Below are 27,113 nucleotides of genomic sequence, written 5' to 3' on the forward strand. Positions count from 1 at the left end.
CATAGTAGTCCCCCATGTTCATCGGCAGCAGGGAGGACGAGGAGCTGCTGCTTCCGGGGGCCTGGACACATCCAGCATGGGAGAGAGGAAGAGGGAGGGGTGAAAGCAGAGCAGCTAAACACAGGAGACGAGCCACTTAACAACCACACGCACGCGAGGGGGTCACTATTAACGGCTGCGCACACAGTGCCACCACTAAGAGCTGAACGCAGGGGGCTGGACAAGTTTTACTTCCACCTGAACACAAGTGACTATTTACAACTACACAGCGGAAGAAGCTCTCCGTCAACAGTTGCATACGGGAAAGGGCACCAATCACACCAGCAACTCAAACACACAGGGTCTGCTAGCAAAACAGCAGCACAGTGTCCCCAATTGACGAAGTTGCAACTACGATCATTGATTAAGGGAGACAAACACGCCTAGAGGACCAAACAGGGAAGCGAGTGGCAACATTTATAATGGCGCCAGTAATATCTAGTTACATGGGCAAAGTACTCAACCTCACGTTTACATACAGAAAAAGCTGTCCTAGAAAGAGTACACACACTTAAGAGGAAATGCCCACGACAGATATAGTTTTACACACATCCACTAAATTATCAGTCTTTCCAGCTTATAAACATTGTCAAACGACCACATATGGTTAAACACGGGCACACACATTAGTGCCCACACGCATGGAGAATAAACAACTACTACACGTGTGCCAAGTAATAGCAGCAGTGCACACGTGCTCCAATCAGCATGTCGGCTACACACTAACAGGGCACTAAAAGGCAGAACACCAACACTCACTGGAACCAAACAGACTACAAACGTGAATGGGGCCAGCAACACAAATAACGGGGCGGGGAAAGAAGAAGCAACGAAAATAGCTGACAACTAAGAAGGAAAGCGTGGAGAAACATTCAAAGTACACATACAACAGAAAAAAGACAAGCGTGGAAAGGGTAAAGTAGCACTCTTCATCCAAGACCTAGTGCAGCTCTGAAAAAGCAAAGATGGTGCCGTTTTCCTTTCTGATTTTCACAGCATCCTATGGGGGGGGGGGGTGATCAAGGTGTCCTCCAGCTGAAAGTAAACTAAATAAATCCAATAGCCATTCCGGTGCACGAGATGAGCAGGCACTCTGAGGAGAACACCTAGCTGCTGCTGGAGAGCTCAGTCTAAGTGCCGATTGGCAGCGCTCACAGATTCTCGTCCATCCTTCCAGTTTAAAAAAAAATGTAAAAGCAAGACTTTAGGACGTTTTCAAGCCATATTCCCGCTGATGCTGTTAACAGGGATGGTAAAGGGATCCTATCCTCCGTCTGTCTATGTAGGCCTCAGACCAGCTTCCCCTTTAGGAAAGAAAAATAAACACTTCCCATGCGAGCAGGTTCACAGCCAAACGATCGCTTTATTTTTCGCTTCTTTCTATTCCAGATAGTAATCCTCGTACAGAAGTATCAGGTTTCCTAACGCCTCCGGTGGTACGGGCGCCGGTGAAAGGCTTGTCCCTTCCTGCAGCTTTCCCTTGGCTCAGCAGAGAGGTCCTCCTCCTCACCCTGCAGTGCACACAGAAACGGAAGTTGTAACAAGCACCTACGAGGACAGGGGGGGGTGGTGGGAGAGGACACGGACGGCGGGAGGGGGCGGGAGAGGACACAGGGGGCGTGAGGGGGGAGGGGGGTGGGAGAGAACACGAACGGCGGGAGGGAGGCGGGAAACGTGCCGGGGAAAAACACTCACGATGCCCAGGACAGCAGCAAGCACGGCCCGGCCGGAGGAGACTCGGGGGCGTTCCCGGCTTTCGGCTGACGTCGCGTGACGTCGGCAAAAGCCAAAGAATCTCGGGAACGCCCCCGTGTCTGGTCCGGCATTGACGGACAGGCCCCTCGTCCAATGGCTAGGCTCCATTTATGGAGCTAGCCAATGGGACAGGGGGGCGTATTCCAGAGTCCTTACTGTAATCAATAGATTTCTCTGGAGGCGGAGCCTAAAGGTTCCGTTCCCCAGCGAAACCTAAAAAGGACTGTGTCCCTTTTCTAATCGAAAATGGCAGTGCTGTCTCCTCACTTCTGTAATGATAATCTTGGCAACCTGGCCAGTGAAGTGTTAGAATAACACTTTGACGCCTATCAAGTCTACCCTGAAGCCCTACTGAGTTTGTGAGACCAGAATATTGTCGCTAGAATAATGTCTTACCTAAAAATTGTGCCCAAAATATATTCTACAAAAAATACCATTCCATTTGAGTCGATGATAGAAAATCTGTAAACATTGGGACAATATTTTTATGAACCATATTTAGCGCATGATATTCATGTCGGATGACATTTATAGATACAGTATTATGACACAACCCTTATGAGCCTAGCAAGCTTCCCACCAAGGCATATAATGACATAAGGAACAATTATTCTTTATCTGCCGCACTTCAGTATTCGTCACATTCTTGTTGCAGTGCAACTCTGTACATAACCCAATATCATCCTAGCATACCTTAGAGTGGCCAGACTCGGGCTATTTGCCCAGAGTTCTTATTGTGCACCGTTTTCTAGATGGCATATAAGGTTCCTGTTCATGACGCATGCAGGCAGTACTAGAAGGTTGAGTGTTATATATAACGTGATTGGTGGTTCTTCGCCAGTCGGTATGCGTTAGTGCTAACTGCCTGGATCTTTAGTAAAGAAGATGTGCATTATGCACGGTTTATCTTCAATTGAAGACTATTGTACACGAATACAGAAATATGAGTTGCCTTTGTATCCTGAAAAAACGATGCACATTTAATCTGCTTTACTGAATTATAAGCAAGTCTTGCTATTACAGACTGGCAAACTGTGTTCTTTGTAGTTCCCGTCTGGCATTTTTAAAAATAACCTACTTTTTTTAACCAGAGAGACCTAATCTAGCAGCACATCTGCTAGGAGAGTTAGTGAAATCACTGGTTTGTTCATTAGCGAGCTGTAATAAATAGTTATTCTAGGGTGCCATCTGGTTTCTTTGCTTACATTCATGTCTGTTTCGCCATTTGCTTTTCAAAGCCTTCTGTGACCAGTGAACACGTCCTGTATGTTGTGACTACAGATCAAGTGCTCTTGGATAGCTGCACGGAAGATTGATTGGCTTTGAAAAACAGATACATTATTAGTGGCCAATGGCTAGAACAAACAAGTGTTATTTTTAATCTTATAAAACCACGCGAATAAATTATTAGTTATTTAGAATATTTCCAGCTCGGTAACTATTTACACCTGTCCTTTCCTCGACCAATTCTGCTACAGGGAAGGGTGCTAGGTCACATGCACTCCTGCGGTACAGAGCAGATCCCCGCTTCATTGAAAAGCTGTATTTTTGCATCACAAAATGAAATATATTTATTGCAATATTTTGACATAATGGACCGGATTCACAGTGGTTTCCCGTCCAGAAAAGTTAAGTGAACATTTAAGATTTGCTCGAGTCTTTGATTACCGTATACATTAGAGCCATTCTGGAAATAGCTGTTTATTCTGAAAAGATGGATCTCAGCAAATTGTTTTGAATTCCACTTGCTCCTGGCACAGATGCTACAGCCAGGTATCTGGCAATCGAGTGAAACGTGACTTGTGTAAATAAAAGACACTCTGCCTTCTCAAAGAGCAAACCTTTGTTAGTCCCTCAATTTAAATAGATATATTGAGAGGCAAGTAATGTGTTTTTAATGAGACGAGCTTCATTTTTGTCTATTTTGCCTATGGAGCAACACTGGGCTGTGAAGGAGCCCAAATTCGTACTGCAGGGAAATCTGGTAAACTGGCTGATTTCGGACATATCACGCAGTGTGTGCAGTTCATTTGGCCTTTGGCTCTTAATGGAGGTGAACATTTTACTGGGGAGTCGGATCGATGCGAGTCAATGGTAAAAGGTTAAAATATTGAACTAGGGTGCTGAGGCAAGGGGTTTGAGCATATGTACGAACACCCATCTAAAATATATTGTCAGTTAAAACATTTGCTGGTTGTTTCTGGTTTTTCCATTAAGACCAGAAATTGTATTTTGGGATCTCAAAAACAGGAACGGACCGGCCCCATACTTGGTCAATGAAAGATAATCAAGCTTTAAAAATATATAATATTTGGAAATGCTATTAGTGCACCCAATATTTGTCTCCTTGTGCCAGAGTTTTATGGTCCCATCCAGCGTGTAGGTGTGCAGTATATATCAATTTCAGAGTTTTGTCACAAGTTGCTTCTCACGTGTGGTTTGAGTCATGAGGTGGATGCGTTCTGGGCCTGGATTGTGATTTTCTTTTTCCTATCCTGGAGAGTAACTATGTTGTATCCACATAGTAGCACCATAGCACCGTTGTAGGCCCGTGCCATCGTCCGACTGATGCTCAATTAAAAAAAAAACAACAAAACAACCAGGACTTCATGTGTTTGTGTATTTTTTTTTTTAACTGTCGTCTATTCTTAAGACCCATGTAAGGTAGGTGTTTAAAAGCTGCATTTATAATATTCCTTAACTTAAGCCAATATCGCCTCTCTTCCTCAAGAAACTTTGCCATAGCTGCAGGACTTGCAGTTAATTCCCACACCCAAGGCTTTCATGTCCTCTACTTGCAAATTTCAGAGGGTCTTTTGGATAGGGTGCAAAGGGCCTAGAATGCAGTACTTCTGCCTGTTTTTGGGCTGACTAATATGATAACGTTTCTGCAGAGCACGTCTTTGCGATGACTTCCAATTAAGGACCACGTTTTAGTAAGTGTCCTACCTTGTGCATTCGTTCCTCCTTTGAAAGACCCCAGATACCTTGTTACTCCTGGAGGTTTTCCCCACACCTGTGGCTACCCTCTTTAATGCTAGACTGAGCAGAGATCCATCAGTGGCTTCCCGCTGCTCCCTGCATCATGCGTCTGAGAGCTGACCATAGGGTCCATGTGGTGAACTGTGACACATCTAAATTGGGTGTTTGTGGTCCAAACTTCAAGCGTCCTCTGGTGGGATTTTATTACTCCTATATCCTTCGACTCAGTCCATGGATTTCCTTTACCATCAAAGAGCTGAGTCTTGATAGGAGAATTAAAGAGGCGCTGGAGACTGACTCCAACCCAGTGTCCTGGTCCATGGAGAACATCTTCAGCCACACACTTCTACTGCTCACAGACCTACATATTTAGGACATGGAAAAAAAGCATCCTGTTGCCATCTGTACGTTTTGTTGGGCATGTATGAGCATCTGCGTTTATCATGTCAATGAAGACCATGGCTTGGCATTCTGATTCTTATGATGACTGAGGTGCCAGTGTTCTTGGGAAAAAACATCTTTGTGTTTCACCGTACTCATTGCTCTAGGTAGTTTTATTGTGGATTCCTTAACAACTTTCTTTTTCTCACACATATACTAGTGCTTCCATGAAAATTTTACTGCTGATGCAAATACTTATATATTCGCAAAACATCCTGGGTATCTTTTTCATAGTAGTAAGGGACAAACATTTTTAGCAGTTAAAAAATCTGAACTTGCAAAGATATGGGAACTTTTAACTTGGAATCAGCTCATTTTTGGTGAATTATTTGTGTTCTGTTTGACAGTTCTGGTCCTTGTATTCCCTTCCTGTAATAACTTGGTTGTTCAGCCTCAAAACTAACGAGTGAATAGCAGCACCAAACAGGTTGTTCACGTTATTGCATAAGCGAACGCTTAGGCATTGCATGCCCTGTGTTATCAGAAAAAGGGAATGTTCTTGTTTGTGTGCGTGGTGTTTTTTATGTTGCTGGGTTGCGACCGGAAGCTACAATATAATTGGTTATTAGTGTCAACAGTGTGCTAGGGTGCAGTGGAGTTGGCACAAGAGGGGGTGGATCATACCCGGTCTTCAGATACTGACTTACTCATGTCCAGAATTGTAGCAAGTTGGCTGCAGGCGCTTCTGTGTACGGGCATGTTGGGAGTTGTCCAATGGCTGCCATTTCCTAACCTGGAAACGGGAAAGTCACGTTTGGCAGCTGAGTTGCATGCATCCATTTTGCAATGTTTTTGCTGGAAAAGAGCTGAAGTCACAGGAGTCCTCCTGTGCCACCATACTGTACCGCGTCATGGCTGCTATCTTTCTTTCCAATGAAGTTGGATCCACACATCACCATCCCAAGGCTGAACTTGTCCCTTTTCTTGTGGTTGCATAATCCCGAAGTGGCAGAATAAAAGGCTAGCTTTCGTAAGGGTGTGTGTGCACAGCAGAATTTTTTCTTGTTTCCTTTTCCTTCATGCCAGACATGGGGCTTCCGGTGTAAAGTTGATCTCGAGTACATATTCAACTCCTGAGTCGTCAGTTGCACATCTCACATACAACATTGCACCATAAGCAGATGACCCTTATACTGCACTGATAACTACATAGGTTCGGTTGTGATTACTAAAATGAGGTTTTGACGTGTGCACCGCACCTCTGGCCTAGCCATGTTCTAGTGGTAGAGATTACTCTGATTCATTGAGACCCATTGGATTGTAGGTTTCATCTGCTGGTTGCGTTTGGCGCATTAGCTTTGACAAAGTCCGCCAAAGCATGGAAATCATGTTACAATTAATGAATGGGGCATGATTAGATGTAGTCTTCCATGTAATGTGGGCGAAAGAACCAATTTGAAAAAAAAGAACTATTTTATTAACTTTTATTGACAAAAATTGTCATTATTCATTTGTCACAATGTGGAATGTGTGATTGACGTCTGAAGGCATGGATATGGTTTTTGGGTTCTATATGCTGCTTTGGCCTCCAATAGGAGTCCAGACAGCAGGCAGTGTATGTTTTACACACCTATTCCGTAGTTAACTCACAAATATTAGACAATATGTGATTTACTGTATGAACCTCTTACTCCCTCTACAATGTCCTCTCTTTCCTTGTTCACCCCTTCCATTATTGTGAAGCGCTCCGATACCCCTCGGGGTCTTGTCCGCGCTATACAAAACTTTTAAAATAAATAAACCTGTGTAGTGTACACTGGGCATAACCACTGTGGCAGAACCCTTCTTGAAGGTTAACTTTGCTGAGTGCATATTCAGTTTATAATTCTGAGTTTTCAAAGATGGGCCCGTAAATGCTCATTTGTAGAAACGTAGAAAAAAATGGTGTTCTTTTGTCTAGTCTTTTCTTTAATCTTTCCAAGATCTTTGTGCCAGTGTCACGGAACTGACGTTCTGAGCTTGAAAAAAATGGTTCATAAAAATATTTGCAATTTTTTGTTTTCTTTTGTTTTTTAACTCTGAGCGCGGTCTTGTACGCTAGGCTGACTTTTGGCAGTTATCCGGTGTTTTTGCTAAATTATGCAGTTACTTTATTGTGCCTTGTTGTGAGCGGTTTTCTCCCTTATGTTTATGTTCCTTAATATTTTTCCTTATTCCATCTCTCTTTAGGCTAAGATACTGAAGGCCTTCAGTGGGGACCTTTCTAAATTGTCACTGGCCGACTCCTTCATGTGCTTACTTATACATGTGCCAAAGTAAGTCATTTGATCCTGTTTTTGTTGTAAGTCTGGCAATAAATCTGTTTGCATCGAGTGCTCTCACAGTGATCTGTTTCATTTGTTTGTGTGTTTTACAGCTATTCCCTCCGAATTGAAGCAATGGTGCTAAAGAAGGAATTTGCACCTTCGCTCTCCTCTCTGAACGAGCAGATGTCGGTGATCCTGGTTGCCATGCGTGGTAAGCAAACTCTGGCCAACCCTTTGCCCACGTTGGCTAGCCTAGCTGGTCAAAGACCGCGTTTGCAGAAGCAGTTTTTCCTCTGACTTTTCTGGTTTTCCGTCTCCATTCCCACTCCCCAATGCTGTGGGTTTTTATTCTTGTTGATCTTCTCCACAAGGCCCTGTGCTGATGGCCAGAGGCGGGGGTATCAAAGGGCGCTTGTGTGGGTGGCGAGGAGAGGAGGTGAAGGGCCTGAAAGCTGGACCCAGCTTCATGTTTAAAAGTTCATTTAACACAGTCCCTTTATTCAGCACCATGCCCTGTTCCCTAATTTGAGTCTACAGACATAAATCCTGCGGTGCACGAATGCGCCATGAACATAGACGGTGGAGCTTGGAAAATGCCTTCTTCAAGCGGCCTCTTATTCATTGAGGCCCATTCATTTTCTTTCTATAGCTCCGAATTGTTGCGCCGGGTGTTTTGTGAGCTTTGATGGTTGCCCTGGTTATAGGTTGCTCACCAGACCAAGAGCTAAACACAGGGTTCCGTTTTGATGTATGCAATAGGATTCTTATTTTTTTCTCTCATAGCTCTTCTATTCCCTTTTTAATTTTTTGTTGTTAAACTATGCAGTGTAGCCTTTAGTCAAATTAGGAATCTTGGATTAATATTCTTTATATCCTCTTTTTCTCTGCACTCCAGAACTAATGACGTGTGAGCAGCTTCATTCCATTTTGTACCTTGTTCTTCAGGCTGGCAATATCATGAACGCAGTGAGTATCTCTTTTCAGTACTGCATGGAGCTCCTTGTTTGCTTCACCGAGCCCTCCTCTGAAGGCGCCTTGTCTCTCTTCCCCTCAGGGAGGCTATGCTGGCAACGCTGTTGGCTTCAAGTTGTCGTCCTTGCTGAAGCTGGCAGACACAAAAGCGAACAAGCCTGGAATGAATCTGCTCCATTTTGTTGCTTTGGTAAGTAATTGTAGGGAGGAGTTCTTTTTGTGAGTATGCACACTCTTTATGAATTGTAATAAGCCTTCTTCAGCCGCAGGGAGAATGTTGGGAGTATGGTTTTTTACAGTGGCTGGGATATAAAAACTGTTTCAAGTTTGTTTTAATGCCCTGTAGCTTGAGAGAAGCGACTGCCTTGCCCAAATTAAATTTGGTAGAGCATTCAAGTGTGCACAGGTGAATTCTACAGTTGGGTGAACACTTGGCAGAGAGAGCTGTATATTTCCAAGCTTCTCATTTTGACACCTTGTAATGGAATATAACACAGGTTAATTGCAGACCTGGTTGTAGCATGTGGAGACCGTCCATTCTAGTGTCACCAACTGTGCAGTGATTTGAGCACTTCCTGCTTTTGCTATATACCCAATTCTTCAGCTTGAATAGTTGGAATAATTATGCATCCAATATTTTTTGGGGTGATTATCCACATCTTAGAACTGTTCCCAAATTGTGGATCCACGAGGAGGGCAAACTGCACAGATGCATGTGCATCAAATGTTGCCTGCTGTGGATAGCAAGATGAGCTGGAGGGTTTGCCTTGACAGTATAGAAGCGCATGCACCTTAAAACATTCTATAAACCGCATTGGGTACTGATGGACATTATCCCTGTGCAGACCTGCTGACTGACAGTACTCGTTCTTTGTACATCTGAGGTCAGGGTACTGGGTACTAACTGCTGTGGGCCATGTAAGAAGTATGTGTGGGCCCTCACGCCCCTCAAGTGTCTGCTTTGTCTGGTCAACAGCCCAAGTTCTAGTCTCCGTCCACTACAGTATCACTGTGGGCAATACCTTTATGAATGATGCGCTGTTGATTTGGTAATCTGTCCAGAAACAATCTCTCCATAGCTGGTCTGTAATCGGAGTTTGTGAAAATTAGCACATTTGACACCAAGGTTTGGTCCTGGCCTGCGATTGCCAATCTGGTTTTAGGTGCCTGGACGGCTGTGCGAGCACCTCTGTCTTAAGTATTCTGTGGAGCATGGCCTATCTTCACAGCAGTAGAAGAGGGCACTTTTATGACTTAAGCTTTGCTTTTTTTTATGTATGCCATCAGCCATGATGTATTGTCAGATCCCTCATTTCTGTGGCTTTATAATGAAAAATATGCACGCTGCCTCCTTCTGCTCTCCTAGTGAGATCATCGCTACAAAGGCAGGCAGTTGTATCCCGATAGAGACCAGAGTGTCTGTCTGGGTACAGAAAGTCACGTTCCTTCTGGGTCTGGTCCATCTGAAAGTCTAGAAAGCAAGGACCTGGTCTAGTGCTTTTTAAATACCACACACTCAAACCAAAATGTTGAGAAGGAACAGTGCCCATTAACTCGTGTTGGGTGGATTTTCGGTGGTTCCTGTTCTTGTAGTACCGCTTAATCACGGTGCAAATTACTCTGAAGCTCTATTGAATATAGCCTTAGCTCGCTCATTCAAAGCACAGTGCTGATAATCTGCAGTGAACACCTCCTCTTTAGAGCAGTGACATTTCATATGTGCAAAAGGAGGTGCTTTGTGCACCTATTAGGAGATGTCTGCATAAATTACTCTTCGCCACTTTCTGAATAAAAGCCAATAAAGACTGGAAGGATCCTTCGAACTGCATAGACCCCTAGATCCTAATGTTCCAATGCACAGATCAATATGATGCTGCCAGGAGCCGGGCAAAGACGCACACAATCAATAAGGATTTTTAAATTTCTGTGAGGCAGTTTGAAGTGTTGCTTTTTAAACTATACTTGGTTTGAGATTCAAACATAATACGGCATTCCACAGACAGTTTCCAAGGAATATTTAGTTCTTCTGAATTAATGTGATTTAGCTGCTAAAAGATTGCTTAATCCAGATATTTATACGATTGAATGGTTAAATTGCGAAAAAATATTTTAAGTAAGTTGTTGGTCAGACCACACAGTTGCAGCAGTTTTTTCTTTCATTCCTTGCATGTATCTTTTCTTGTGTGTCTTAAAAACATACATAGCCTACCACAGTCTGGACGTTAATTGAAACCTGGATTCAAGTTGTGGAAGAAGCCTGTTGTGTGGTCAGAGTTATGTGTTTGTCACAACAAGTGTAATTGTGCCGCTCTGGGATGCACAATAGTTAGGTACAATGCTTTTACAAATAGTTGTGTTGAAATCGTTTTCAGACACCGCTGGCTACTGACATTTAGCTGCATCAACTACGTAAAACCTTAGAGACAGATTGTGCCAAGGGTTCTGCCCAACAGCTTTCTGAGATGAACACGACCTCTAGTCCATATTCGTAAAGCACATTGACTTTAAGCTCACTTGTTTGTCGCAAATGTTTGAGAACCACCTAATGTAAACTTGAGCTCTCTTGTCAGTTCCACTAGCTATACTTTAGGCACTAGTCATGACTTATGCGATTCTTGGCACATCATTTACCTCCTCGTGCCTCAAAATTGCGATGTAATATGTATATATTTATTTAATGTGCATGTGTCTCCTATTCCAACCAGGTTTACTACCTGGTTTGTGTGACATGGACGCAGTCAGGACCCGAAGACCATGCTGTTGGATGTTCAGCAACAGCTGGATAGCCCTTCAGTTTTAAACTAGTTTGCTCTACATCAAAGACATAAAAGAAAAGAAAACAAATACGGCAAAAAACAACGCCTACAACGAAATTGTAAGGTTTTAGATTTTTGTTGCAGCTGCTCTCAATGGCACGAATGAAAGCAGGCAATACTTATCCTTACCATGCTTGAATAACCATCTAGTAAACATTTGTTTGACACGATTCACTATCACTATCTAGTTTTGTTTTGTTTGTAGACTTTTGGTTCCACAGTGGTTCAGTTATTTGAGTAAACGGCACTATCCCAAAATGTTTTCTTTACTTTTACCTGCTTGTGGATGAGAATCCCGATGTGCATAACGTTAAGCGTACCTTTGTGTGTTGCAGGAGGCCCAGAAGAAAGATGCAGCTCTTCTGAGTTTTTCGGAGAAGATCCAGCATGTCCAGGATGCCGCCAGGTAATCAGAGAGCCTTCCCCTCTGCCTCAAAGAACTTATTGTGTGGCTTTACACTGGGATGTGGGACGTTGCAAAGATTTGTTTCCATGAAGTTCTGTGTGGAATCTTTGCAGTATTATCTGGTTTTGATGCTTTCCCACGTTTGTGTCCGCATAGAGGCTTTTGCGATAATGTGCCACAAAAGGTAAGCTTGCAGAGCAAAATTTCACAGGCATTTGCCATTGTGGAAACAAGTGATGCAAAAGGTAAACTTGCAGGTTAAGTCAGCCTATATCTTTCGATTTTGACCAGGTTTGAGCTGTGTGAAATTGTCTTGTAATTCCCTGAAATACTCTGCATGGGCAAAGGTGAACTTAAAACTAAAAAGTTTGTGAAGGTTGGAAATCAGAATCTTGGCTGGTGTGTTGAAAAAAAGTGTGTATACCCGTACGTGTGTGTGTGTCTGTGTGTGATATATATAGCTCATTCCATACTGCTACAGTGTCTAAACAGAGCGGGAGTCACTAAAGAGGCTCTAGGCTGGCTGAAGGCTTTTTTAACCAACAGAAGCTTTCAGGTCCAAAGAGGGATTTATCTCTCTGACAGTTTGATCTTAGAACAGGGGGTACCTCAGGGCTCTGCCCTGAGTCCCACCCTGTTCAACTTATATATGTCTCCTTTGGCAGAGGTGGTCCAATCGTTCGGCGTAGAGCTTGTCTCTTACGCCGACGACACTCAACTCTTGATCTCCCTGTCTCAATCCCCCTCCTCTGAGGCAGATAACTTCAACTTATGTATGTGCAAGTTGGCTACATGGATGAACGAGCATTGCCTCAAATTAAACGGAACAAAAACAGAGGTACTCGTCATAGGTGGGAACAACACCAACTGGACCAAGGATTGGTGGCCCTCATGTCTGGGATCCTTACCCACCCCCAGTCAGGAGGCCAAGAACTTGGGTGTCTGGATTGACACCAAACTTTCATTTGACAGTCATGTCAAAAAAACAGTTGGAAAATGCTTCGGAGTGATGAAGACGCTCCGTCGCACCCTGGATCTTCTTCCTCTGAGTTCCAGGCGCACCATGACGCAGGCTCTCATCACATCCCGTATTGATTATGGGAATGTGCTTCTATTGGGCACCTCAGAAAAAAACATTAGGAAGTTACAGGTCCTACAAAATTCAGCAGCACGCCTTGTGCTACGACTCCCGCGAAGAGCTCCTTCTAAACCTTCCTTGGATACTCTGCATTGGCTGCCCATAAAAGAGAATAATATTCAAGGCCCTTCTCTGGTGCCACAGAATCATTCACCATAGAGCCCCCTCCTATCTGTCTGACTTAGCCTCACCCTATGAACCTTCCAGATCCCTACGCTCGAAGGGAACAGGTTTGCTTAAGATCATGCGCCCAAAAAAAGCCAGACTTGGAGGCAGATCTTTCCGCACTCTCGCAGCTAAGGAGTGGAATACCCTTCCTATGAATATCAGACAGGAAAAAAGTGAAACATCCTTTAGGAAACATCTAAAAACATATCTTTTCACCATCTAAACTGTCTGATGCTTTGCTTCCATCTAAGCAACACTCTTCTCCATAGCGCGGGGACACGTTGAGAGACGTCACCAGGCGCTCTATAAGCTCCTATAATAATAATAATATATATCTATAATCTTGTCTCCGAAAAGAATATCCAATGCATTGCGTAACGTTTATTGTGTGGAAATTGTGCTAACCTGATAACACAATCCATACTGAATCCAAAAACATATACCGCAACGATTGCATGTCATCACGTAATACAACCCAAATGGGCATCCTCCATATACTCCTGTGTACTGCGACGGCCCCCCAAAGTTGAAAGTAACCAATCTAACAAATCATCATGCCCTGTATGGACTAGGTGTCAGATTAAGGAATAATTGAGTTGCCGTCCTATTATTATGCTCTATATGGGCTTGCATAGATCCATATTCTATGGTCTCCGTAATACTAACATGTTACTCTAAAAACACTCTGATTGAATACTCCATGACATCAGAAGTGAAACACTCATCCTTCCTTAAAATCCAAGCAAGTCCTTGATTATTTAATTAGATAATAGAAAATGAAATAGAAAATTGCAAAATAAGGGAACGCAAACAACAATTAATGTACACTCCATTAAATACATTGATTCATTAACTTTTCATCACAGTCTATAATGTCCTAATTCTTCAGGTTACAGATGTACTTCTAGCTCTTCTCTGCCATTCAGACCCACTGGAGTTTTTATTTGCAAGCCTCCGATGTATCTGGATTCGAGCATGTTGGGTATAAGCACTCTATCCCCTCCTCTCACATCTGGTGGCACATGATCTATACAGAAGAATCTTAAGACTCCTGTTGCTCTGACGATGGGATTCAAAACCTCATGCTACCGGATAGGTATCATCTTTGTGTGTTATAGCCCTCTGATGCTCAAGGATGCACATCTTTGTAGGGTGTATAGTGCTGCCTATATGTTTCAATTGGCAAGGACATGCAAGACATACTGTATAAGATATTCGATAAAGCAGGAGTTTGTCCTTCCCAAGGAGCAAAGCCTTTTCACCCCAACTCCGCTTGTATTCTTCCACGAGTGCTCGTTTTTGAAAACTGCAGGTTACTGGGGGTAGGAAAGGTTTTTTCTAGCACACAACATTGAAATAAACTGTGCTGGCATTTCTGAATTAGGAGCGCACAAATGAAGCACCTGATTTGTAAATTCTGAAGTGTGTTGGAAACAAATACTTTAATATTAGAAAAACAAATGAGAGCTGGCTTCAGCGGATCCCCTCTGGATCCACTGAAGCCAGCTCTCATTAGGACGCTTTCCCCTCTGTGTCGAGTTCCGATACTCACCTTGATCAACCTGTCGTTGTCAACCGGAATGGTCCCCTCCTCGTGGAAACAGGCGGTAGTCACCCCAGTTTTGAAGAAGGCAAATGCAGACCCTCTTTTGCCTGAGAACTACCGCCCCATATCTCTTCTTCCTTGGACTGCTAAAGTCACCGAAGCCCATGTAAATTCCATCCTATCTGATCACCTTGCTCGTAATCCGATACTAGACCCTAGCCAAAATGGCTTCCGGCCAGGACACAGTACCGAGACCGCTCTGCTCTATATGATCAAGCATCTATGCCTGGTGCTTGACTCCGGACGTACGGCAGCGCTCCTGCTATTAGATCTGAGCGCTGCATTCGATACTGTGTCCCACCGTGTGTTGATTCAGCGCCTGGAGGAAGCTGGAGTAGCAGGGACCGCCCTTCAGTGGTTCCGATCTTTCCTCTCTGATCGAACCTTTAAGGTGGCTATACCACCCTGCCAGTCCACTCTTCATCCTTTGGATCTGGGGGTCCCACAGGGCTCCTCGTTGAGCCCTACCTTGTTCAACCTTTATGTGAAACCGCTAGCTGCAATCGTCAAACAGTGGGGTTTGACGATGACCTCATATGCAGACGATAGTCAGCTGGCGGTGACACTGAGTGGAGACCCTGAAGTGGATGCCCCCAGATTCCGAGCTGGACTTGTGGCAGTAGCAAATTGGTTGAGAACCAATTGCTTACAATTGAATGCCAAAAAAACTGAAGTCTTGGTCTTGGGGAAACATGCTGAGCTCTGGGGAGACGAGTGGTGTCCTCCAGAATTGGGCATCACTCCCATCCAGCTTCCGAAGTAAAAAACTTAGGGGTCTGGCTGGATCCGGCGCTCACCTTCACAGGCCACACGAAGAAGGTTGCAGCCACCTGCTACGGTATCCTGCGAGGCTTAAGACCGGTCCTCAAGTTCTTTGACACTGCCACCCGGCAGCACGTGGTCCAAGCCTCGGTTTTATCTCGGCTGGACTACGGAAGTGCGCTGATGTTGGGGGTAAACCAGGCTGAGGCATCCATGCTACAAAGGGTACAGAATGCTGCGGCGCGGGCCATTGTTGGTCTTCCCAGGCATTGCTCTTTTTCCAGCACTATTTCTGCCCTTCACTGGCTGCCGGTCAGACAAAGGATTAAGTTTAAATCGGTCTGTCTGGCCTTTAAAATCATGAAGCTCTCCTCGCCGCCGGCACTTGCCTACTTGCTCATCCCCTACATCCCTTCGAGATCTTTGAGATCGGAGGCTCTTCATCTTGCGGTCTGTCCCCGTTTTAAACTCAGCAGAATGGGTGGCCGCTCTTACCGAGTGCTTGCCGCGGGGTTGTGGAACTCGCTCCCAGTGCACATTCGAGCTTTGAATAATCTGTCCGCCTTCAGGCGTGCCATTAAAACTTTTTTGTTTCCTGTTCTTGGATAGTCATTCCTCCTTTTTTTCCCTCTTCCTGCGTGTTATGTTGTAGTATCTGTCTAAGCGCCAGGACGCCCCTTTGCTGGGGCAGCTGTGCGCTGTATAAATAATGTTAACATAACATAACATAATACACTATATGATGCCATTTCCATATGTTATCATTTGTGTGCTGTATAGTTTTATTAGTGAAACGGTATGTCTGTGCAAATGTAATGGCCATTTCAATTGAAAATGTTTTGTCTTTAATGGCAGTGTGTTACCACACCATGAATATTCGACTCTACAGCACTGCACTCTACTCTCTGCCGCTCTACTGCATGCCAATGCACTCTTCACCACTGCACTCCAATCTATTCTGCACAACTCCACTCTATGCCACTATGCAACACTGCACTCTACGCCACCTCACTCTATGCCAATATGCTCTGTGCTAATGCACTTTACTCTGTAACACTGAACTCTATGCCTCTGCACTCTGCGCCAATCTAATGTACTCCACTACTAATCTATGCCACTGCACTTTACCCCACTTTGCTATATGCCATTCTACTCTACCCCACTGCACTCTGCCATTTCACCCTACTCTGAAACAATCTTCTCTACGCCACTGCACTCTACGCCGTGCTACTCTGTGCCAATGCACTCTACACAACTGCATTCAATACCTCTACTCTATGCCACTGCACTTTATGCCAATGTACTCTGCTCTGCATAACTGCACTCAACACCACTGCATTCTACGCCACTCCACACCGCTTTGCCATTCTACTATGCACCGCTGTGCCACTCTACTCTGCACCGCTTTGCCACTCTACTCTGCACGGCTTTGCCACTCTACTCTGCATGGCTTTGCCACTCTACTCTGCACGGCTTTGCCACTCTACTCTGCACGGCTTTGCCACTCTACTCTGCACGGCTTTGCCACTCTACTCTGCACGTCTTTGCCACTCTACTCTGCACGTCTTTGCCACTCTACTCTGCACGGCTTTGCCACTCTACTCTGCACAGCTTTGCCACTCTACTCTGCACGGCTTTGCCACTCTACTCTGCACGGCTTTGCCACTCTACTCTGCACGGCTTTGCCTCTCTACTCTGCACCGCTTTGCCTCTCTACTCTGCGCCGCTGCACTCTAGTCTGCGCCGCTGCACTCTAGTCTGCGCCGCTGCACTCTAGTCTGCGCCGCTGCACTCTAGTCTGCGCCGCTGCACTCTAGTCTGCGCCGCTGCACTCTAGTCTGCGCCGCTGCACTCTAGTCTGCGCCGCTGCACTCTGACACTGTTCTGTAACCCTAAATTCTATGCCAATGAACTCTACCCCACTACACTCTGCATCACTTCACTCTATGCCACTGGACTCTGCAGCTGAAATCAATGCCCCTACACTCTTTCCCTCAATACTCTGCAACACTCTAGGCAATGCACTCTAGACCAGTCCACTCTATGCCTCTCCACTGTATGCCACACTACGCAACGTCACTCTCTGCTGCTCCATTCTGCTGCTAGAATGCACAGCACTCTATGCCACTCCACAATACCCTTACTCCATTCTTCACCATTCCAATCTACAACGCTCCAAGCCCCTCTCCAAGCCACTATCCTCTATGCCACTAACATTTAGCCATTTTTAATAGAAGCCACACTGGTGTACAACATGGCTAAAATACTTTGACAAAGTCAGTAGCTCTCGCATAGGTGAGTCCTATTGACTTTCACAATTCCTGTTTAATAACCTGCTATTGATGGGAAAGGAGTGTAATGCTTCCCTGTGTGATAAAAGTGATCAAAACAAGGATGTTGGAAGCAAGGTATGCACACAAATGATCGGCGCCTGTGATTGACCGGTGGGCATTTTATATAACACCCTCATTGAGACCCTTCTCATTTGCCCCCCTGCCCCTCGTAGCGCTAACAGCACTTCTCATCTTACTTGTCTAACTGCTATTATCATTTGCCCTGCAGGTGGTCCTTTTTTCTGTGCTCTAATTTGGTTGACCAACCAGATATTTTAATTGTCAACTTTTCAATTATATTTTTATATTTCTTTTTGTTTTAACTTTACAAGCCTTTGTTACAATTCCGATGAAAGACCTGCATTGTCTTCCAGGCCTCGTCCCACTCTCTCCTTTGTCTGCCCACACTTTCCATGCCCTACATTGTCTTCCTGCTGCCTGTTCCCTCCATTGTTAACCAGCCTCTCCCGCTCGGCCCCTTAATTAACTCCTCCCCTCTCACCCCCTCCCCCACACACACACACACACTTCTCCCCACCACCTTAGTTTTCTGGCCTTTCTAGCTCGGGCCCATTCGGCAGGAGTCCCCAAGATGATATATTGCGTTTGACAAAATGCTAGAAGAATAGGTTTTGACCAAATTATTTTTAGCTGTAAGCAGTTATCAATTTTTTGGGGTTTTAACTCTCACACAGCAATATTTTTGCTTAACTGAACATATGACCTAGAGCACAGATATTCAGAATTGCCTTTTTAAAAAAATATAATTTTGTTAATGTTAATTGAATGTATAATCGAGGCTGCGTGCAGGCCTTGGGAGCTGATGCTTGCTTAGCTGCACATTGTTCCTAAAGCACAGATATTCAGTTTTGTCTCGTTTGTTGTAGCTTTGTGGACACAAGAGGACACCTTATTGGTGTATGTCAATAGTTGGTCTTTTTCTTTTTGTGCAAGAGTAGAAATCGGTCTTGTAGGTAATTTGCCAAGTCATTCGTAAATCCCTACAATTAGTGATATTTAGTTTCCTGTTTTAAATTCAGCAATGAAGTTATGCAGCAGTACAATGTCTGTTTTCAGTATGAATTATATGTACCAACTTGTTACTTAAAATCTGACACGTATTTTCTATATCCATGACATTCAACTAAGTATCTCCTGTGTATTAGTAATGTGTACAGAGTTCATGGTCTAGGTGAACGTTTGCTTTCCGCGTGCTTTCTTGGATGATTTACCAAGAAGGAGGTGCTCATGTTTGAATTTTCTGCTTCACCAACTCGGCATTATGAAGCACATTTGGCCACACCAAAGTATACTCGGTATCCAAGGTGCAGTGACTTATTTCTTATTTCTGTACCTGTGTTCTTAGGTTATCCATCGATAACATCGAGGTGGAGTTAAGATCTCTGTCCATGAAGACAACTTCTCTGAAGGACAATGTCAGCAAGGATCCTGAGCTATTGCAACAAATAGAAGAGTTCCTCCAGGTATGAGCAATAAAGTTATTAAGTCTTAACATTGGAAAGACCAACTGATATTTTGACATTTAAATTGCTCTCGAGTATAGCCTTAATTTTTTTTTCTTAATGTAAAGTGTCTGTATCATAAATAATTGTCCAAGAAAATTTTTTTGTTTAAGGATGGGAGTTCCTCTGGCAAGTTTTGCCTTCAATGCCCTAGGCTGAACAGTGGCTCGCGATACTATGCTCAAATTCTTGATTTTTCTTTGGTGAGCTTGTCAGTTGCCACATTAATCGCCACTGGATAGGCCCTTTCTGCCCAAAAGAGATTGTAAGTTTAATAGTTCAGTTTTGGCTCTTCTACCTATTTTCTTTTGGTATTGGTGAACACAGAGAACGTCAGACGTGCTTCTGAGTTACTCTATGCAGTTCTGAAGGTGGTTTATTGTATATTTATTTTTTCATATAGTTGGGTATTACCCATAATCGGAATGACCGAACCAAGGCAATTGTCATCACTTCTGCAGTTTAATTTTTACTGGTGTTCAACCAGTTTGCATACATTAGAAATTTTAGATAAGGGATTAAACAGACTGAAGACATAAACTTGGATCCTGGGAGATGAAAGGAGGTATATATGCTGGATTCATTGGCAATCTAATGAAAAAGTTGAACACGTTTGCCTCACTCTTAAAATGGATCAAATTAAAGGCTTGTCCGAGCTTCAAAATGTGTGAATAGTCATTTCCATCAAATTTCTTTCAGGTCCATTATTTGTACTCTACATAGGTCTTGTCGTTTTGAAGTTAAGCAGCCCAGCATGCATAAAGTTTAGTAGATCTTTGCCATGTAAGCTACTTTTGTGCTAGTGATGGGCCTTTTTTTCGTTTTGCTTTGAGTAGAAAGGTTTACATACAGAGTAAGCAACCATTTGCTTCAGTCATCAAAATGTCTCTCTGCCTACTGTTGATCTTACACTAAAGGAATATTACTATGAAAGGGATAAAAAAAGGAAATCGAAAGTCATGGATTCTGGCTGTAATGTATAATTTTGTCGCAGCCCTTGCAGTGTTTCGGCTTGTAAGGTTATATTCATGAGCCACCGAACAGGACAGCTGCCAGACATTGAAGCATCTGTAGTTTGTGGCATGTCAACTTTCTTTTCAGATGAAAGGTTAGCTTAATAGAAATTTCCTTCAAGAAATGCATGTACCAGTGTCCAAAACAATTGTTGTCAGTGAAAGAAGTAAAGAGTGCCTCTTGCAGGTAAATTCCCATCTTCACAGATGATATTTAAAACGGTAAACAACCCTGACCATGAAACAGTCACCCTACATGTTATAACGACTGCATTGTAACAACGCATACCATTACCCCACAAGTCGAAACGACGACTTGCAGAGGGGGGGGGGGGAGAAGGCGTTGGATTTAAAATCCAACACCTTCCCTACTGTCCGCACAGACTGGAATTGCAATAGGAAATTATACTATTCCAACATCCAGCACCCCCCCGCAAGTTGTTGTTACAACTTACAGGATAATGGTATGCGTGGTTACAACGCGGTTGTTGTAACGACCACGTTGTTACATTATTAGGGGTGACGGACAGCGGGAAAAAGAGGCATATTAATTTAAAACCTATGTGTATTTTCTCTAATCTAAGTCAAAGGATTTATCAGTGCTCTAAGCAGATACTTGTTGTTTTGCAATTGAAAATTCAGTCCTCCATATCCTACTGTCATGAAATCTTTGCAACCCGGTTTTTGGTGTCAGAACCGTTTACTTTCTTCCCAAATCGGGTGCAAAAAAGGCCGCCGATAAGCCACCATTGAAGGGCTCTCATTTTTTAGACCACATGTTTGTAGGCAAACACAAGCTCTTGTATAAGTTTGTAGAGACTCACATTGTGCACTTTTTTACTTTTTTTAATTCAGGTCTGCGCTTGGCATTGAATGCTCTGTCCACCTGATACTTCTTATCTGGTTCAGGGACAATACAAAGATGTTTGGTGCTCCAGATGGAAAATACATTTTACCACCTGGGCGTTTCCTTGACACGTGATCAAAGGGCGTTTTCATAAAATTCGTCTTTGGCATGCACCTGCCCTGATCAGGTTCATTAGATATGTTAATGTGTCCAGGACTGGTTTAGCTTCTTCAAATCCAACCATTTGTTCTGAGCAACACGATTCTGATTTAATGTGGTCTGTCTTCACTAGGCATATGATATGAATCTTTAGTTCCTCTTTGTCATTGAGGGTGCGAGCATTTGTTTTCTGTTGTGCACTCAAAAGGCTCAGTTTTCACCATCTGTCTAATGACATTTGGGCACTCGTGAACTCTGAAGTTTATAGTGGCTAGAAAGCATTTGGCAAAGTCTGAATGAAAGTGACCTTGCTTGCTCGATTGCTCTACACTCGTTGTTCCTCATTGATACACACTGTACATTTTATCTACTGTGTGGGAGAGTAGCAGAAAGCATTTCTAAAAGGCTAATTTCTTAACATCGTGTCCTGCATGCAATAGCCACATAATGATAGGAGTCCTGGCTGAACATCAGATTAAGTTTTAATGTGCCTTTGTTACAAGGAGACTGTAGAGATTCTATCTGCTACTTGATGTAATTTTTATTCTCCCACATTTGTTGATTATGGATGGTTGGAGTGTTTGGCTTAGGAAAACCTAAAAGTAATTGATGACCTGCATGAAATAACCTCAACCATGGTAATTACTCAGGACCACATTCCAGTCCTTTGTGATTTGTGCCCACTGTGCTACTCTTTACAGAACCAGTCAGACCTGATCTTTCACATGAAAAATCTGATACAATTATGATATTTCATAAAGAAAGCAGCGGAATTCGCTATATTCTTTGATGAAAAAGTGAAATCACTTGTGAATCGGGTCATTCATCCTACCCCTCCAGAGGAGCGCAAATCCTTAGCCATTTGGCAGAACTTTGACCCCATCTCTGAAGATGCCCTCCTCAAATGCTTCCTCTAAACAAAGCTTTCCAACCATTTCCTTGACCCCATCCCTAGTGTCATTGACTTCTATACCCATTCTCTTTCCTATTGGACCCCTCTGGTTAACCTCTCCCTCTGTCAAGGCTGCCTTCCTGTTTCCTTCAAAACTGGGCAGGTTACCCCTCTGCTTAAAAAACCCACCGCTGATGCGAACAACCTCAACAACTTCCGCCCCATCACTAACCTACCTTTTCTTGCGAAAATCACAGAAAGATGTGTAGCTAAACAACTCTCCCGTTCTATCAAGGACAATTATCTTCCTGACCTTTTCCAGTCTGGCTTCATTCAAAACTGCAGCACTGAAACAGCCCTGCTGCAAGCGATTGACGCACAGCAGATGCTCGTTTCGGGGGAGGTTTGTCTTCTAATTCTCCTTGACCTTTCTGCCGTCTTTGACACTGTCAATCACAACACTCTCCTTAATACTCTTCAACAGAGAATGGGCATGGAGGGCACTGTACTTAAATAGTTTGCTTCCTTTCTCTCTGATAGATCCCAAATGATCAAAATAGCGAACAGTCTTTCATCTCCTTTCGCTGTAGGACAAGGTGTTCCTCAAGGCTCTATACTTTCACCCACTCTGTTCAACCTCTATTCAGAACCATTGGGAAATCTCCTAAGTAAATCCGGGATCCTCTATAATCTCTATGCGGACGACACTCAATCTACCTTAAGGTGCCTCCACACACGGTCTTACCATCCTAAAATCTACTCTCGACTCCATTCAAAACTGGATGTTAACTCATCAACTGATTCTGAATCCCTCCAAAACTGAATTCCTCCTCCTCTCCTCCTCACTTTCTCCTCCTCCAGTTCAATCATGGATGGATCAGATAAATCTACTCAACAATAAACCCATCATTGTCGACAGCGCAAAATCCCTTAGTGTCCTACTCAACAAAAAACTCAATCTACTCTCCCACATCAATTCCATTGCAAAGTCTGCTCAATACCAACTGCACCTTCTTTGGGGGATTCGTTTTTTTCCCGGAGCAAGACCTTAAAACCCTGGTCCAATTGCTGGTTCTCTCTAGATTGGACTACTGCAATTCTCTTCTTACTGGCCTCCCCAAATCCCACCTGCCGCCCCTTCAATCTGTTCTCCATTCAGCAGCTCGTTTCATATATGGGGCCAAAAGAAGCGACTATGTCACTCCCATGTTATCCACCCTCCGTTGGCTTCCCATTGAGGCAAGATCGATCTACAAGACTGCCTGTATCACCCACAAAGCCTTGCACTCCTCCTCTCCTTGCTACCTGGCAAATAAAGTGAAACTCTCTAGAGGCTCTAGACCATCACGCAATGCGGAAAAATGTATTGCTTCAACTTCCCACTTTCAAAAAGGAAAGATCGATGGCCCAATCCTTTTCAGGCAATGCAGTGAGAATCTGGTACTCCCTTCCGCCTCCGCTCCGGACCACCACCTCTTCCTGGTCCTTCAAAACTGACCTCAAAGTTCTCCTCCTTTAAAGACATTTCCAAATCTAATTCACACCCTCTCTATTCCCTGAAGGAAGTTCTTCCACTATAGGAAATTCTGTATTCCATGCTTATAGAAGTGCCTTCCCAATGTGGTGTTGTGTTTTGAGTGTCTGCCATTTATTGCAGTTTTATACCTCTTCTTGTATTTTGTACGCTTATGTAATTTGCACACATGTCACTTTTTCCTCTTGTAATGTATCATTTGCTACCTCTCGTATTTTGTTTGCTTTTGATACATGCACAATTGTCACCTTTGCCTCATGTAATGTAACGTTTGCTTTTGTAACATGCCCACTTGTTATTGTCTCCTCATGTAACGCTACTGTTATTGTGAAGCGCTCAGAAACCTTCGGGTAAAGACCGCGCTATATAAAAACGTATAAAATGAAAAAATATATATTTATGATTGGGATTCGAAGACGTATTGGTCTTTACAACACAAGTGGGAAGTGCATGGTGAAGTGCTCCCCATGAGGCTGTAACCAGTAAGGAAGACTTGAGGCACATAACCGGTGTGCCAGAAGTCTGATAGCAAATATAGAACTCTAAACTGAAATTTACATTAGGAAGGGGAAAGTGTGGATTACATGTTTGTGTTGGGGAAGGGAGTTTCCCAATGAGGCCTAAATGACTGCAGATGTGAAGAATGATTATACTAAAATGTGCACGTTTTCATGAATCCATTGATTAATAATGTATGTGTATTCATTGTATTGTAACCCATCAGTCATTTCGAGTGTACATTTATCCGTAAAATAAATGGGGATGACCACTAATTTCTACTTAATGTTTTAAAACCAAGCCCAAAATAAATTGGGAGGAACACAGATTAAACTAATAAGAAATAAATACGGATGAATAGAGATGGGAATCTCAAATACCATAAAATAAGTATCTCTATTTATAAGCTTATCTTTGCCATTAAACAAGTTGGGGGTAAACCTCCCTGTTATGTTACTTATTCTGGTGTGAGTCGAGAGGCGATTACGGTAGTTAACATTTATTGCCTTCTCATAACCCAAGGTACTATACAGAGATTGGAGCTCCGATTCCCTCTTTCTCAGTTTCCATATCCAGTTTTATTTTGTCCGGGAGTTGTTCCACGTTGGCTTCAATCCAGTTTTTTTTGCCTCCTTCTCAAACTGACATGTAAAGACAATGTAATTTATCATAATGCTTACTCCACGGTGGATACTTCCTGTGTGCCTCTAGATGCATGGTTCAACAATCTTTCTTCAGTTTTTTTGAAGAGTTGTATTGAACTGTTTGCTTCACTCTACTGTTATTTTTAGGTTGTTTTTCTTTTTTTAACCAGCTCTCCTTTTTTATTTTAAGGATATTAAAAAAATCAAACCAAATCTAGCCTATGTAATAAAGCTATGTACATGGGATTTTGTTCCAGACAAAACAAATGCTTTGTGCCATTTTTTTGAGTCCAGTGCCAATAGCAATGTAAAGCCTGCATATAGGTAGTGCGAAAACTGTTTAAGTGGGCTAACTACACCATTTATCGTTTATACTATTTATACAGCAGCAACAATGATTGTTTGAACTGTTGTCCAGTTATTATTTGTGTATCCCATGCCTACATTACCACTCAGTGTGGTGGTCTGATCATATTTTATTGTTTAGTCTGCTTGGTTCATGAAATTGCCCTCAGGCAAATTTAACAGTAAAAAGTTTGGATTGTGCATAGCATCAATTTAGCTGGGATGAAACAGAGCAGGATGCATACTGGGGCGCTGGGAGATGTTGCAGTACATTTTTGGAGTTATTGTCAAAACTGTTGTGTACATCAATTCGCGAACTACAGCTTGGAATTTTATTGCATTTCATGCATATACAATTGCATTTCTAATAATAATAATAATGAAATTTATAAAGCACCTGGTTACGCCAGACGGCGTGTCCCTGCGCTGAAGTAAGTGGGAGAGACAGATACCAAAATCCTAGACCAGTGGCGCGCAAGTCTTATTAATGAAGGAACAAGTATGTTTTAAGCTCTTCTAAACCTAAACTCAGAGGTTTCCAGCCGAAGCTCCGGAGGGAGTTTGTTCCAGCTCTTGGCTGCCAAGAGCTGAAAAGATCTATCACCCATCCTGGACCTCTTGACTTTAGGGACAAGCAACAAGCCACATATCGCTTTTAGGCACAGGGAGATTAAGTGATTCACCCAGAATCTCAGAAATTTCCGTTACCTGCCAGCATCTGGATTTGAACCAAGGGCTCCGGGTTCCTTGGTTCGAAATCGACAACTTGGCCACTAGACCACAACTTTATCTATCTACTGCACAGTTTTGGTTCTTGAAGTGGTTTATACAAAATGCTAGTTAGTAACATTTATTTGCTGCTCACCTGAATTTTGGTGTGTGTGGCTAAAATGCATGCGATTCTTGCTTATGGTGCTCTTGTTTCACTTTAGGCATCTCTGACTGAAGTAAAAGACCTAGAAAGTCGGAAGGAGGAGCTGACGAAGGAGAGCCACGCTCTGATTGACTTTTTCTGTGAGGACAAGGACACCATGAAGCTGGATGAATGCTTCCAGATTTTCCGAGATTTTTGTGATAAATTCAACAAAGCTGTTAAGGTAATGGAAAATAAATACTTATGGGCTAATTTCACCTGGGTTAATATGAACCTGTGTCTCGGCTTCTTTATACTTTGCAAATTAGTCTGCTGATATTTATTACAACCAGTTACGCTCTGTTAATATGATCTTCCTAGTCACTTGTAAAAATCTATAGCAGATTATAATTTGGCAAGAGGGCATTGTATGCATAATCGGAGGAGAGCACATTGCATCTCCTCATATAGTTTTAATCTTTTCTTGCATGTTCTATCCTCTTTTCCATTGTTAAAATGTTGCTACAGTCTGGAATTCACCCCAAGACCCTGTGTCTTGGGGTGAATTCCAGACTATGGTCTGGGTTTTGACTCAAACTATCAAACTGGAATGGGCTTAAGATCCACCCCTTTCAGCTATTGGTTTTCTTTAACCAGTAATTAGCTTGAGACTCTGTTAAGCCTTACTTTATCCCAGTGGAGTATTTCTCCAACACCTTATGCTTTTGGCTGGTTGAGTGCATCCTTCTGCCTCTAATCGAGAGTGCGCATTAAATGGTGTGAGGGATTGTTTGCATTACATGCCTTTTCTATATACTCTTGCTGACTATCTCCTGCTTGTGTCTCTCCATTGTGCTAAAGATGCATGCTTTGGCTAAATCACTGGCTTGTTTGCTTTGCCAAAGCTTGTCGTCAATTGTAATACAAGCAGTAGAGTTCTTCCTTTCTCAGGTCTTACAGCAGGGTATCGTTTTTAGGGGTTGCTTGCACTTGTGAAACCTTTCCAATCTATTTTGGAGGACCCTTAACCACTTTATGTACTGTTATTTGCAGCTCCTGCAAGTGTCCCTTTTGTCATGTACTTATGGAGCTGTAACTTATGTAATTTGCCTCTTCTTTAAGGCACTTGGGAAGACCTCAA

General features: G+C 43.2%; 1 protein-coding gene across 1 annotated transcript in view; it reads left to right on the forward strand.

Moving 5' to 3' along the window:
- The window catches only part of FHDC1 (FH2 domain containing 1), a 97,692-nt gene that overhangs the window by 61,555 nt on the left and 9,024 nt on the right, over positions 1 to 27,113 (forward strand). The window contains exons 5-11 of the mRNA XM_086962311.1: positions 7,387 to 7,472; positions 7,574 to 7,674; positions 8,359 to 8,429; positions 8,518 to 8,625; positions 11,587 to 11,657; positions 19,031 to 19,148; positions 26,052 to 26,216. Of these exons, the coding sequence (XP_086818437.1) occupies positions 7,387 to 7,472; positions 7,574 to 7,674; positions 8,359 to 8,429; positions 8,518 to 8,625; positions 11,587 to 11,657; positions 19,031 to 19,148; positions 26,052 to 26,216 (720 nt within the window). The remainder of the gene's footprint in view (positions 1 to 7,386; positions 7,473 to 7,573; positions 7,675 to 8,358; positions 8,430 to 8,517; positions 8,626 to 11,586; positions 11,658 to 19,030; positions 19,149 to 26,051; positions 26,217 to 27,113) is intronic.

The sequence above is a fragment of the Lissotriton vulgaris genome, chromosome 3_1, assembly GCF_964263255.1.
Source record: "Lissotriton vulgaris chromosome 3_1, aLisVul1.2, whole genome shotgun sequence".
Taxonomy (NCBI): domain Eukaryota; kingdom Metazoa; phylum Chordata; class Amphibia; order Caudata; family Salamandridae; genus Lissotriton; species Lissotriton vulgaris.